The 15176-nt window shown below is 45.3% G+C and overlaps 1 protein-coding gene across 5 annotated transcripts; it reads right to left on the bottom strand.

The window, feature by feature from the left end:
- Positions 1–446: 446 nt before the first annotated feature.
- On the bottom strand, positions 447–8335 carry LOC120651310 (serine carboxypeptidase-like 2). 5 transcript variants are annotated; one of them, XR_005666109.1, is made up of 6 exons: positions 7932–8335; positions 7774–7850; positions 1394–2247; positions 1110–1223; positions 921–1028; positions 447–814 (listed from the first exon to the last, which is right to left on the bottom strand). XR_005666109.1 is itself a non-coding variant. In XM_039928777.1 (6 exons), exons 1-5 carry the CDS (start codon positions 8317–8319, stop codon positions 986–988), a joined length of 1476 nt encoding a protein of 491 aa, XP_039784711.1. In that variant the 5' UTR covers positions 8320–8335; the 3' UTR covers positions 447–814; positions 971–985. The 5 variants fall into 5 exon arrangements, 3 of the variants coding, with proteins under 3 accessions (XP_039784711.1, XP_039784712.1, XP_039784710.1); XR_005666111.1 differs by having other exon boundaries at positions 921–1022; XM_039928777.1 differs by having other exon boundaries at positions 971–1028.
- Positions 8336–15176: the final 6841 nt, after the last annotated feature.

Here is a 15176-nt window from a genome sequence, read left to right as displayed (position 1 = left end):
TGACTAGAATTATAATTGAGACTGATGCAGAGATCTTAGGGCGTGCACTTACATCGGAGGAGTATGATAGAGGCTCAGATGGAGGTCTCTTCAGACAAATTAGAAATCTCATGGATTCACAGTTTGTCTTTTGTTCTGTATCTGTTTGTCCAAGGATATGTAATAGTGTAGCTGATAAACTAGCCGCCCATGGGGCAAGTGCTATTAATGCTGGTTCATGTGTGTTCTTGAGTCAAATCCCAAACTTTGTATATGATCTGGTATCCAGTGATATGCCTGGAGCCAATAAGTAATGAAATTCTATGTTTCCTAATCAAAAAAAAAAAGAGCAGTACGCAGACTGCAAGAGCCCATGCCCATTCATTAACAGAACCAAACTAAAGAACCAAACCAGCAAAACAATATTCCACGTATACCACCAAGCGAACGGTATTAACCCTCTATTCTTTCTCGAATGCATCATTATATTGTGCATAAAGCATAAATTTAGAATGAGGGGCAATGCCTGTTTCACATTAAAATCCAATCATACCGCAGTTTTGAATGTCAGCAAATCCAAGCTCATCAGACGGAAGGACGTGGTTTAGCAACCCTATTATATTACAGCACTGACAATGAGATGGAAGCTAGGACGTACACCGGTAATTTGCCAGCCCACAGTAGGGAATAGGGATACACTCCGCTTATTCTCTCGATCGAGTAGTCGAGTACGTACTTCCCTAGTAAGTCAAAGCTGACCAGTTGGTGACATCCATCTATTGAGCATGTCCAGGCACTCCTTGGGCTTGTACTCTGGAGCCGTATGACCTGCCCCCTGTATTGATTTTAATTTTTTTTCCCAGATAAAGGTATATGCACCAATTAGCAACAGGTATTTGATAGAAGACATCAATAATGTTAATATACAATAACATTCATACTTTAACAGTGGCATAAGTGAGGTTGTAGGCATAAGTCCTTGTGAACCTACATGGAGATTGACCAATCAGAAGGCATGTGGAAGCATCAGGATCATCAACTTACTGCAGCTGAATTGCAGTGAAGTTATTGGTAGAAATGAAGATTGGGAGCACTAGAGGCGAGTCCGTAGTAATTATAAGCAAACCCACCCTGCGACCTGTCCATTGGAGTGCCATGGCCTCCAGTCGCTGACAATCGGGAACTTGAGCGACCTGATCCACGCTTGCGTGCCCACAAAGGTCATGTCCAGGTCATGATCACCGCTGCCCATAACAAATGATGATGGAGTTGTGTTATATATATATATATATATATATATATATATATATATATATATATATATATATATATATCCTGCTCAAATATATAAGAACACTCGATCGAGATAATTAACAAGAGGTACGTAGCAGCTGCTTAATTAATCTGTGATTACTTGTAGACGAGTGCCCTGTAGCCTGCCTTGGTGAGGTTGACATGGTGGGGAATGACGGTATCTATGTCGGTCGTGAAGTGCGTGAGGTCTCTGCAGCGACTCCAGGAACCGATGGAGCCGTTGTGGATTCCAAGCGCCACCCTCACCTCGGGGTCGTCGGCCCAGATGTAGGACAGGCGGTATCCATTGTCCCGGCACTCCACCGGGAGGTCGAGCTTCCTCCTGGAGAAGAAGTCGGGGCGCTCGACGTCGTCCCGCACGAGCATGGACCTCCTGCCACTGCCGGCGGCGCCATGGCCACGGAACATGCTGACGACGCCGGGATCGCGCACACGCAGCGCCTTGCCGCAGAACGGCTCTAGGACGTGTACCGGGTTGATGTCGGAGGTGACCAAATCAATGGCGTTCAGCGCGTTGGTGCAGCGCGTGTTCGAATGTTGAGGCATGTCGTAGAAGTCACCCCCGCAGCCCTGCAGCGCCTCCTCGTACAGCTCATCGGAGATGAGGCCCATGCCGTGCATGAAGGGCACCTTGCCCCCCTTGTCGTACACTTCATCGGTTGCCGGGTTGCCCACAAGGTAGCCCTTGAGGTTAAGCCGCCGCCTAATCCCCTGGCCATTGCCGTTGTTGTTGGCGATGTCTACTGCGGCCACCGGGACGGTGAAGCCGGAGTACGAGTCGCCGCCGATGTAGAGCGGGTTGGAGGCGAACTCCTCGTGCTCGGCAAGCCACTTGCGGAGGAAGGTGTGCAGGCGCCGCCCTAAACCCGTGAGCGTGACGTTGTAGCCGGCCTCCTCCCGAGCGTACGAGAAGCCAGTCCCGACTGGTGCGTCCAGGAAGATAACGTTGCTTACCTACAGCCATTATTCATCGACAGTTTCAGCTTAATTTGCGTTGAATTGCATATTGCAACATGACTTGATTGGCTATATATGGGTTGTTTCTTTTTTGGAAATTTCATTGACTCACTACCGGAAAACACATAATTGCCGAGTGTCGCCGTCTTTGCCGAGTGCCAGACTACAGGCACTCGGCGAAGAGGAGCTTTGCCAAGTGTCGGAGGCACAGTACTCGGCAAACCTATGGCACACGGCATGACCTATCTTTGCCAAGTGCTAATCGTCGGCAAAAAGGGGACACTCGGCATATATTATCTTTGCCGAGTGCCGCTTTGCCCGCACTCGGCAAAGGCGGATCACGTGCCCAGCACGCACGCCCGCCGTGCGCCGGCCATTAGGGTGGCGGACTGCCGTTAGTTTTCACCGAGTGCCGACAGCTGGCACTCGGCAAACGCGCCGTCACTCGCCGCCCCACGTGGCAAATTTGCCAAGTGCGGTTGACTCTCGGCAACCCCTTTGCCGAGTGCCCGAGAAGTGGCACTCGGCAAAGACCCCTTTGTTAGAAGCGACGGCGAACAAAACGATGAAAAATAGAAAGATCAAACCGCAGAAAGACACGAAGATTTAACGTGGAAAACCCCTCCAATGCGAAGGGTAAAAACCACGGGCGCCAGCCAGCAAAAACTTCACTATATCGGGTGTTTGTGTACAACGTCTAGCGGCGGCTTACAAGAGGAATAATAGGATTGATATTCTCCGGTGAAGCCTATGGGTTAGATATATAGGAGAGTCACGTGGTCTCCTCAACTTCTACTAGCAATGTGGGATTAAAAGTTTGCACCACATGGGCCTTAATGGGCCAAGCCCAAATTCCAACACTCTCCCATCAGAATTTGGATCACAATATAACATACTCCACCTTGAGACAAATTCCTTCTTGTAGCATATCAAAATCATCACCTGAACACAACAAAAAACAGAACTTCTGGCGCCAAATAGCCTCTTGGGCTAAACTGTCAAACCAACTAAGCTTGAGCAAAGCTCAAACTTAGCTACAGGAACTGGTTTAGTCATCATATCAGCTGGATTATCATGAGTACTGATCTTGCATACCTTCAATTTACCTTGTGAAATAACATCACGAACATAATGGTACTTGACATCAATATGCTTTGTCCTTTCATGAAACATCTGATCTTTAGTAAGGCAAATAGCACTTTGACTGTCACAGAATAGATCAATGCAAGAACCAACTCCACACAGCTCAGTAAACAAACCTTTCAGCCAAACTGCCTCCTTGCACGCTTCAGCAATAGCCATATATTCTGCTTCTGTGGTAGACATAGCAACAACAGGCTGCAAAGTAGCCTTCCAACTCACAGCACAACTGCTAACAGTGAACACATAACCTGTGAGTGACCTGCGCCTATCCAAATCAGCAGCATAATCTGAATCCACATAACCAATGAGTCCCTGATCAGTTCTCCCAAACTTCAAACAAGAATCTGCTGTTCCTCTGAGGTACCTGAAAATCCACTGAACTGCCTTCCAGTGTTCTTTACCAGGATTAGACATGTATCTGCTAACCAAACTCATAGCATATGATAAATCTGGGCGAGAGCAAACCATGGCATACATCAAAGAACCAACAGCACTAGAATATGGGACTTTTGACATGTATTCAACATCCTCCTCAGAACTAGGGCACTGAGCAGCTGACAATTTAAAGTGAGGTGCAATAGGAGTACAAACTGGCTTTGAATCATGCATATTGAAACGCTGAAGAACCTTGTTAATGTAATTATGCTGACTAAGAAATAATAAACCAGATTTTCTGTCTCTAGTAATCTCCATACCTAGAATTTTCTTAGCAACACCAAGATCCTTCATATCAAATTCACTACTCAATAATTTCTTTACTGTAGTGATTTCTTTTCTGCTCTTGGCAGCAATAAGCATGTCATCAACATATAACAGCAAGTATATAGGTGATTCCTCAACAATCTTAATGTAAACACAGCTATCATATTCAGATCTTTTAAAACCATGTAACAACATAAATGAATCAAACCTCTTATACCACTGACGAGGAGACTGTTTCAAACCATATAAGGATTTCTTTAATTTGCAAACATAATTCTCTTTGCTTTGCACTATGAATCCTTCTGGCTGATCCATGTAAATTTCCTCCTCAAGCTCTCCATGTAAAAATGCAGTCTTCACATCTAACTGCTCAAGCTCAAGATCATGCATAGCAACAATACTAAAGAAAGTCCGAATTGAGCTATGCTTCACAACTGGAGAGAACACATCATTATAGTCAACACTAGGAATCTGACTGAAACCTTTTGCAACTAACCTTGTCTTAAATCTTGGAGGCTCACTAGAAGACAAACCCTCCTTTCTCTTGAAGACCCATTTGCAGCGAACAGTCTTCTTTTTCTCAGGCAAGCTTACAATCTCCCATGTGCCATTCTTCTCAAGAGACTGCATCTCCTCATGCATAGCTGAGATCCACTTCTCCTTATCAACTGAATCAATGGCTTCAGAATATGTTGCTGGCTCACTAGCATCCTCCACCTGTTCAGCACAACTCAAAGCATAATAAGTCAGATTACACTCCTCAATTAAACGGTTTGGAGGTCCACAACTCCTCTTTGATCTACGAAGAGCAATAGGTAAATCTACATCCTCCTCATGCTGCAAATCAGACTGTGAAACTGGAGGTGAGTGCTGAACAGTATCAGGAACACTATCTGAAACATCATTACCAACAACTTCATTTTCCTGGACATCCATAAGCTCCACCTGCACACTAACTTGTGACTGCAATTTCTCAACTAAAGCATCATCTGTGGACAAACTGTTAGTAAACATCACAGATTCATTGAAAACAACACTTCTGCTCATAAAAGTCTTTCTAGTTTCAGGATTCCACAATTTATATCCTTTGACTCCCGAACCATAACCAAGAAACAGACATTTAATAGATCTAGGCTCTAATTTTCCATTATCAACATGAGCATAAGCAGTGCAGCCAAAAACTCTCAAGTGTGAATAATCTGCAGGTGTACCAGACCATACCTCAATAGGAGTCTTCTTGTTGAGTGGAATAGAAGGCGATCTGTTGATCAAATAACATGCTGTATTAGCAGCCTCAGCCCAAAAACGCTTGTTCATATGGGCATTGGACAGCATGCAACGAGCCTTCGAGATGATAGTCCTGTTCATACGCTCGGCCACACCATTCTGCTGAGGAGTGTATGGTATGGTGTGATGCCTAACAATGCCTTCTTTTCTGCAATAATCATCAAAAGCATACGAACAGAACTCTCCACCATTATCAGTTCGAAGCACCTTGACCTTCTTCTCAGTTTGTCTTTCTATCATAACTTTCCATTCTATAAAAGCAGCAAAAGTATCATCTTTGCTTTTCAGAAAATAAGGCCAGACTCTTCTAGAGTAATCATCAATAATGGTAAGCATATAACGAGCACCACCATATGAAGGCTTACGTGAAGGACCCCACAAATCAGCATGAACATAATCAAGTGTACCTTTTGTGGTATGAACAGAGGTATTGAATTTGACCCTCTTATGCTTACCAAATACACAATGCTCACAGAACTTCTTGCCACTCAGAATGCAGCCATCCAGCAGGTTTCTCTTCATCAATTCTGCCATACCGAGTTCACTCATGTGTCCAAGACGCATATGCCAAAGGTCAGTCTTACTAGGTTCAGCATTAGCAACATTAGCAGCAGAAACAGAACCATGCAAAGTACAACCTCTGAGAACATATAAATTTGAAGGATTGAGATCACCCAGCAAACATACAAGAGAACCTTTAGATACCTTCACAACTCCACCTGAACCGGTGTATTTGAGTCCTTCTTTATCAAGTGTGCTCAACGAGATCAGATTTCTTTTCATCCCTGGTATGTGCCTTACATTCTTCAGTATGCGAATCATGCCATCATGGGTCTTGATCTGAACAGAGCCAATGCCAATAATCTCACACGGGTTATCATCTCCCATGCGCACAAAATCACCGTTCTGCAAAGACTCATAGGAACTGAACCAATCTCTATTAGTGCAGATATGAAAAGAACATGCAGAATCAAGAATCCACTCATCATGACCAGCAACACAACCAGCAAAGACAACCAAACAATCTGACTCAGAGTTTTCACCAGCAGAAGCAACACTAGCCTTACCATCAGATTTATTTTTCTTCTTCTCCTTATTCTGCAATTTCCAGCAATCCTCAATCATATGAGATTTCTTCTTGCAATACTTACAGAATTTCTTCTTGGGACCTTTGGACTGGGAGCGGCCTCTACCGTCATTGCTCTTGCCACGATCGTTGTTATCACTTGAGGATCTTTGCTCTGATCTGCCTCTGACATGCAAAGCGTCGCCCCTAGAGGACGAGCCATCTGTCTGCACCATGCCTTTCATCTTCTCCTTAGACTGGAGTGCCTCACAAACTTCCGCAAGGGTTAGTTCATCACGGCTTAATAGTATGGTGTTACGGAAACTTGCATAAGAACTTGGCAAAGAGCATAATAAAAGAAGACCTAAGTCCTCATGTTCATACTTAACCTCCATCGACCCTAGGTCAGCAACGATCTCCTTGAAGACAGATAGGTGACCCATCACCGAATCACCCTCCTGCATCTTAAGCGTGTACAGCTTCAACTTCATATGCAATTTACTGGTAAGATCCTTCGACATGCAGATCGATTCCAGTTTTAGCCACAATTCTGCAGCAGTCTTTTCCTGCAGCACTTCTTGTAGAATATCATTAGATAGATGAAGCTGAATAAGAGAAAGAGCCTTACGGTCCTTGCGCTTCTCCTCATCGGTCCACTCATCCTTCTTTTTCTTCCCGAATTTTTCCAGCGCCTCATCAAGATCATTGGTTTGCGCCAGAATAGCTCTCATCTTGACTTGCCACAGCGAGAACCTTGTCTTGTAGTCCAACATCGGTAGATCATACTTCATCGACGCCATCACGAAACCCAAACTTGAAACCTCGGCTCTGGTACCACTTGTTAGAAGCGACGGCGAACAAAACGATGAAAAATAGAAAGATCAAACCGCAGAAAGACACGAAGATTTAACGTGGAAAACCCCTCCAATGCGAAGGGTAAAAACCACGGGCGCCAGCCAGCAAAAACTTCACTATATCGGGTGTTTGTGTACAACGCCTAGCGGCGGCTTACAAGAGGAATAATAGGATTGATATTCTCCGGTGAAGCCTATGGGTTAGATATATAGGAGAGTCACGTGGTCTCCTCAACTTCTACTAGCAATGTGGGATTAAAAGTTTGCACCACATGGGCCTTAATGGGCCAAGCCCAAATTCCAACACTCTCCCATCTGAATTTGGATCACAATATAACACCCTTTGCCGTCAGAGGCTTTGCCGAGTGCTCTTTGCCGAGTGTAACCCGGCTTTTGCTGTGTGTAGCTGGCACTCGGCAAAGACAGGAAGTCCGGTAGCGACTGTGATTAATAGGTAATAACTATGCGAACCTTGGTCCAGGCATCTTTGAAATAGAACAGTTGCGGGAAGCCCTCCGTATACCCGGCCACATCGAACTTGAGAGGACCTGTTGATAATTGAACCGGGACCTATACAGTACAAACCATATGCGAGAGCAGCACTTCAACCAAGGGAAACGCGAAGGTACCTATCTCGAAGAGGAGACCAGAGAGCGCGGAGCATCCTGGGCCGCCGGTGATCCACAGGATGAGGGGGTCCTCCGCCGGCTTCCGCTCCGACTCGATGAAGTAGTAGAAGAGACGCACGCCATGCTCCTCATCGACCTCGACGTACCCTGTCTCGAGGTGGAAGGGCAGAGGACCACGGAACCCCTTGATATGCGTGATCACATTCCGACGCGCCTCCACCACACACCTGCTGCTGGTTGTGGCAAGCACAACCAGCAGCATCAGCAGGAGGAGGAGGCACGGCGGCGAGCACAGACGACGGTCGCCGAAGAAGCAGATAGAAGGGAAACGGGAAGGCATGGTAACTGAGGCTGGGGATACTACACCGACGCTCAGCAGCTGCATCATATGCTGTCTCCTTTGTCGGTGAATCCCTCAACAAGTCTTATCCCTCAACAATTTTTTATTCGAGGAGAATCGTGGGCCACTAAAATATATGGCAGTGGGTCACTAAAAATCGTGGATCATTATCCAACATACTGTCATTATCTTCAAAGCATGTGTGCATGATTAATTAATATTACTACCATTCCAAAATAAGTTTTGCTCCAAATCATACATCTATAACTTCAACATCTGTAATAACATCATATATTTGATACTGTAGCACACTAGAGGTTCTCATGACGCACTACCACAAAAAGAGTTTGTAGGAGCGGATAAAAACTCATGTTTAGGGGGCGGCTACCGCACCGCCTTTTCTTTCCACAGCTAAAAATAAATATTTGTTGGGGTGGGTACGTAACCTGCCCTTGAAAATTTATTTCTAGAGACGGGTCATACCCTCACCCATCTCTAGAAATCCGAGTTATGTCCTCACCCGCCCCTAGAAATAGACATGACCCGCTCTAGAATAGGTTTTCAAAGACGGGTCATGCCCCGACTCGCCCCTACAAATCGAAAAAATTCGACCATGGCACTGCTGCTCCGGGACGCCATTGCTGCTTCACGCGCCGTGGCGTTCCAGCAGCAGTAAAGATGGAGAGGACGACATGCATGTGCCGCCCACTCCCGCGCTGCCGTCGAGCCTGTGGTCCCGAGCCGCAGCTCCACACGCTGCCCCTGCGGGCATCGCTACTCCACGCATCGTCGTCGAGGCCCACGGCCACGAGCCGCTGCTCCGTGCGCCGCCGCTGCATGCTTGCGCCACCGTCAAGCACTGGGCAACTGCTCCGCGCGCTACCACGGCCTCGCGCTGCCGTGGCCCTGCACCGCTGCTGCCATGAGCCGCCGTGGCCCCGGCCGCGTGCAGCCGCTCGGCCCCTCGTTGCCATGGCCCTGCACCATCGCTGTCGAAGTGTTGTGTGCCCTGCCCTGCGAGAGAGATAAGGAAGGGAGCGTGAGGGAGAGATGGGATGAAGCAAGATATTAAAAGGAAGAGAGAGGCAGCGGGAGGGGCGCGACAGAGGTGGGCCTGGCGATCTTGGCGACTCCTCTCCAGTTAATGGCCCTACAGCTTGCCATGGACACGAATTGTCACCATTTTTTAGAGGTGGGTGGGGATATCACCCCTACAAATTGATTTTCAGGGGCGGGTAGGGGCATCATCCGCCCCTAAAAATAATTGTTTTTAAAATTTTGAAATTTTGTTTAAATGAAAATATATAGTAAAATATATCAAAAAAGGTGTAATTTTTACCATAAGCCTATTATGATATTTAGAAATATCAACTCAATATTTCAATGTGTGTAATTATTAAAAGTGTGAAATCATAATGTATCTCACTCTACTCTCTTATACAACTCAAGACGTTTTAATCATTATATATGTTGAAATATACTTTTGATATTTTTTCTTATTCTATAGATCAAAATAGATCTATGGTAAAAATTTTACTTTTCTTTGAAGAGTTTTGCTGTTTTTCTCGACTTAAATACATTTTTGGAAGAATTTGAAAAATCATTTGTTGAGGCAGTTGGGGGGCCTCAACCGCCCTAAAAATCAGTTTGTAGGGGCGAGCGAGGCCCCCACCCGCCCCTTCAAAAGATTTCCCAATTTATTCTAAAAATCGATTTAATTCATAAAAATAGTTGGATACTCCAGGTATATATCCGGATACTCCGGGCATATGTTCGGACATCCGATCGAGTACGCGAATACTCCGAGTATATGTCCGGATACTCTGGATATTCTTCTAACCCGTCCCTGCAAATTTTCTGAATATATTTTAAAATCACTTTTAGGGATGGGTGGGGGATGACCTACCCATAAAAATGACATTTTTAGGGGCGGTCTCCCCCAATCTCACTCGCCCCTAAAAATGGATCAATTAAAAAAGTTGATCACATATGTCAAAGAATGGTAGGAAAATACTTCAGACCATACTCATAACCTAAACTCCAATTCATCCACACATGATTGCACTAAGAGATACTAAGTAGCGCAAACACCATAGATATTTTCAAACACCAAGACTAGCATCACTACTATAATAACTATTTTCCGAGGCAGTCAAAAACTATTAACCGAGGTGGGCAACCTCAACTGCCTCAGAGCAAAGGTCATGATAAATGACCTATTTTCCAATGCAGTTTTGTTACTTGCCTCTATCAAATAAAAAAATTAAAAAAAAGCCCACTGAGCCCATCACAGGTTCGCCAAGCCCATCTGAGCTGCTGCACCACTCGCCACGGTGCCCGCCGCCGCCGTGCTGGCCGCACGCCGTGGGTAAGGGAGTCGCCACCGTGCCGGCCGCATGCCGCACCACGCCTTGGCTGCACAACGAGGTGCATGCTGCCCCAAGGGAAAGCAAGGAGGCCAGCGCGGTGCTTGTCGACACCTACCAACATCACCACTAGGATCACCCCCTACCAACATCACCACTAGGATCGGGTGATCCTGGATAGCAACGCCCGCAGACGTCAAGGGGGTGGCAGGTATTTCATGAATCATGAATAAATCCGCAAGCACACGAAATACCACTGTAGCATTTTATTCGAGAGTATTCCGCGGTGTCATTTATATTTCTGCAGGCAAGCGGCGGTGTAAGAAGTATAGACTAGTTAATGAAGTAATCTTAATTGGATATTCATTGGCATAAACAGGGGTAAGATAAATGGTATCATAAGAGATAGTGTGACACACAAATTTACACTCAGCTCGAAGCAAAGATAAAAGTAGGGAGAAAGGAAGAAAGTTAGCATCTCCGGTCTTATATACTTAAGTTAGCTATATCTATACTATCCCATAATTAAATTAGCTTTAGATTAACCTAGTACTATCGGTAGACTGCTATTATCTAGCATAATGAATTCTGACAACCATACGGCTCTTTATAGACCTCCTACCCACAATCCGAACGTGGAGGATTACTGGACACGGACAGGGCTGTCACCACCTGCCGGCTACCTCTATAAACTGTGGGAAAGGGCGACATCCAGCAACGCTTAATTAAACCAGACACTACGGCTGCATTAACAAGCGATACTCTATTATTCCGCACGGAGCCCCCACCTTTCGGATGAACAGACATCATACTAGAGCAAACATACAAATACTAAAACGGGGATCAAATAGGCATAATTATAATTAACTTTGCTCATGGCCATTCGAAAAAATTATGCAAAGTCTGCCAGCGCGCTAAGAATGCCCTTGATCCAACTCCCCGTCGGGCACTTACGGCTTGATTGGTTGCTCAGATGGACATAGCCTGGCGCGTACCAGTGAGGTAGGCTGGTCGTCGGCCGGGCAGCGACCATACAAGATGCTTTTGATTGGTTGCAATCATGAATGCATCCTAGCTCCGATCCGCTGAGCACCTGATTGGTTCCTGGACGATAGCGAGTCTACTAGTTCTCAGCCCAACTCACACGCTCATCACTCACCACAGCAGCTTGGCTCGTCGGAAATGCTGAAGTATGATTAGAGTATGGTTAGACTTATTAGATTCAGTTCACAAAGTTACACTTATATGTGAAAAAAAAATGCAAAAAAACTTCGTTTAAAATTCCATGCATACAAGATTCTTTTTCCCGAAATTTTTTACGCGTAAACCAAACACGCCCATGTAGTCCGTAGTCCTCCTCTTTTGACCAGAATGATATCCATATCAACCTTCATAGTATAGCAACGACAGGCTGATGTTTACTCTGAAGTACTGACATATAGTCCTCTTCGTTTGACCAGAATATGCTTATATGAAGGTTGCTGAAAATTGCGACATACATAGCTATGGCGTCATGTTGCTGGAGCTGACTGGGCGTGCACCTGTGCAACCCTTGGAACAGGGAGATGATTCTTCAAAGAAGGATATAACTCATGATGTATTTATAATGTGTTCTTCAATTACCTAGAGAATCAGAGGCAATAACCATTTTTCTTTCTTTCTCTAGTTGCTGATTGTAGGATTCTGGGAGTATGCGTTCACTCTTTTTGTGTCAGTAATTTTCTCGTGAGATAAATAATAGTGGATCATAGTTTCATAAAGTTCCAATGAGAAAATTATAGCTGTTCATTTTTTTCAGATTGTGTCAGATGCGTTGTATGCCGGTGTCTATCAGAAAGTCGTCCATGAGTTGAAATGGTGAAATATGATGGTTTTGTAATGTAATGCAGTTGATCGGGAAAAAATTAAGGGCAAAGAAAGGATGTATGAACCAAATCATAAAGTTTGATTATAGAACCTAGAGAAATTTTATAATGATTGGAAAAAAAATAGAAGCCGTCCATCTGATAAAATCCTATGATGATGAAAGTATGAAGTACTCCGAAATACTTAGGATAAAGTACCTGATACTTTCAAAATGTGGGACCAACTACCAAAAAGTGAGACCAAATACTAATTTAATTTAATTTTTATAAATATTTTTCATAGATCAACAGATAAAAAAATTCAAGATAAAAATACATGTACTTTACAATTATTGTAAAAAAAGCTCTAGAACCTAAGGATTCAAACCGCACTATTCATATTTTAGTCGTATAAGATTTTGCAAATCCATCCAAAATGCAAGATTCCAAAATCCAACAAGACTTCCAAACGGTGCCTAAGATTCGTGTATCTATTCGTCTCGCACGCTTTCTTTTTCCAGGTTATCCTGTTGTAAAGACCCCACATAGGAGTACTTTATTTTCTTCGCTGGTTTTCTATTTACCGATTGTTTCTGAGGACAAGAAGAGTATCGAGAAAATGGCCGAAAGTTATCAGGGCTTGTTTGGTTTCCAGGATTTTTTTTAAGTCCCTATCACATCAAAAGAAATCTTACAATTTTATAGTATCAAATAAAATTTGTTTATAAATATTTTTTGACAGTTGAGTGCTAATTCTCGAGATTAATCTAATAAGCCTAATTAATTCATAATTTGCTACAGTGATGCTACAGTACCCGTCCGCTAATCATGGATTCATATACCCCATTAGATTCGTCTCGCAGTTTAGCCTTAGGGTTCTGCAGTTAGTTTTATAATTAACATTTATTTAATATTTCTAAATACTAAAATTCTACATGATCTAAAATTTAGCCTCTGGAACAAAAAAACCCCTCGCTCTCGCTATCTTGGCCCGAGACTTTTTAGTGCCCCATGGAGACGTCTAGCAACTAGCAGCCCAGTTTGTAGAATCAAGTGGACTGGTCTGATTGATAGGCCGGAGACTTCTAGACCCCAGAATACTTACAACCAGGAGACATCCAGTGCGCGGCCGGGCGGCGACCGGCCTATGGAAGTGCGGTCCCGCGAAAAGGATCGGATTGCACAATCTTCGCTATGCATCTACACCCTTCCGAGGGCCGAGGCCACAGCCGCACAAGCGAAAGCACAAGAATTCACTTGGACCTTCCCCCCAAGCAGCCTATAAAAGGCCGGCGCCGAGCTCCCACTGGAGCTGACGACGACTGTACACGGTCGTCGCAGCATCTCCGGCTCGGTACTGCTGGCGCTCGGGCTCTTCGCGCTGGCCGTGCTCGCACACCACGCACTGTTCGACGCCGACGGGAGGCTCGTCGTGCTGACGTCCTGGTGGCCGGGCGGTAATCCGTCGGATGATGGTAGCGGCGCCACCTCCCCGTGGGCCGTCGCAGCTGTCGTTGCGCTGCTCCTGGTGCTCGCGTCGCACAAGCCGTCCTTCCAGTGGCTGCGGCCGCCGTTCTACCACAAGTAGCACTGAAAAAGGCAGCGGTCCTGTATTTTGATTTCGATAAAAACCAGTGGTCCTGTATGTATGTATACTAGCAGATTTCCATGCAGTACATGTTTGTTTCATATTGTAACTAAATCTTTGTCTTTGTATGAGCACAGAGAACTAACAAAGAGATATAAGTCCATTTTAATAACCTGGACCTTTTCTTGGGACAATGTTTGTCCTAGGAGAGAGATTGAACACTTCAGAACTGAACAAAATCCCGGTTTTACTTGGTGGTTATCTCCCATGATTTATGTTCAGAACCATGAGAGATAACGCATATAGCATCTATATGATTCTTACCTTACACCATTTGCGAGTCAGATCCCATATTCCCATCTCCATGGTCCCAAACAGCGCTCATTTTAGACAGTAAGACTAAAGATAACACAATTCATGACCGTTCATAATACGAACCCAATATGAACCCTTTTTTAGTTGGGTAGAGAATCGGTTTAGCGAGTGCTGCAATGCTCAAGGTGTAGGTCACACAACCCTCAAACAGACGAAGCATCGCGTTCAACTGACACGATACGTAACTTTTGTAAACTTTTACTTACCAAACATTTGCCAAACTATGAATCGAAGCTCATAACTGGAATGAAAGAAATAGACCCTAACCCTTTAGTGTCACGGTTGACGGCCGTTACAAGACGACGGCGTCCACGGCGTAGGCGTAACGGAGAGAAGAGACGTGTGAGTGTGTTGCGAGTTGTAATGTGGGCCCAGGGTTGTTGGGGAGAGGGGATATAATCCCAGATTCTTGTAATAGAGGACATGAACAATTTTGCTACGAAATATACTACCGTGAGGATGGCGACCTCTGCCTGGTCCTCTTCCTACCAATTTCGCTTGCTTGTGCGTGTGCTCACGTCGCCGGCGATCACCGGCGGCCACGGGGTGTTACAAGTGGTATCAGATTCGTTCGATCCTCGGCGCGCCGCGACTCCGTCTCTGGCCTACTTCGTCTCTTCGAGCAGAGCCCGCTCCGTCGAGTTCCGTTGCGATCTCGGCGTCCACGCCCCGCCGTCGATTTCCCTTCGACCGCGGCCACCCCAAACCGGCGGTTAGCTGTTCCTGCGCCAC

Source organism: Panicum virgatum, chromosome 9K, assembly GCF_016808335.1.
Source record: "Panicum virgatum strain AP13 chromosome 9K, P.virgatum_v5, whole genome shotgun sequence".
Taxonomy (NCBI): Eukaryota; Viridiplantae; Streptophyta; class Magnoliopsida; order Poales; family Poaceae; genus Panicum; species Panicum virgatum.
This window is presented reverse-complemented; position numbering and strand designations above follow the sequence as displayed.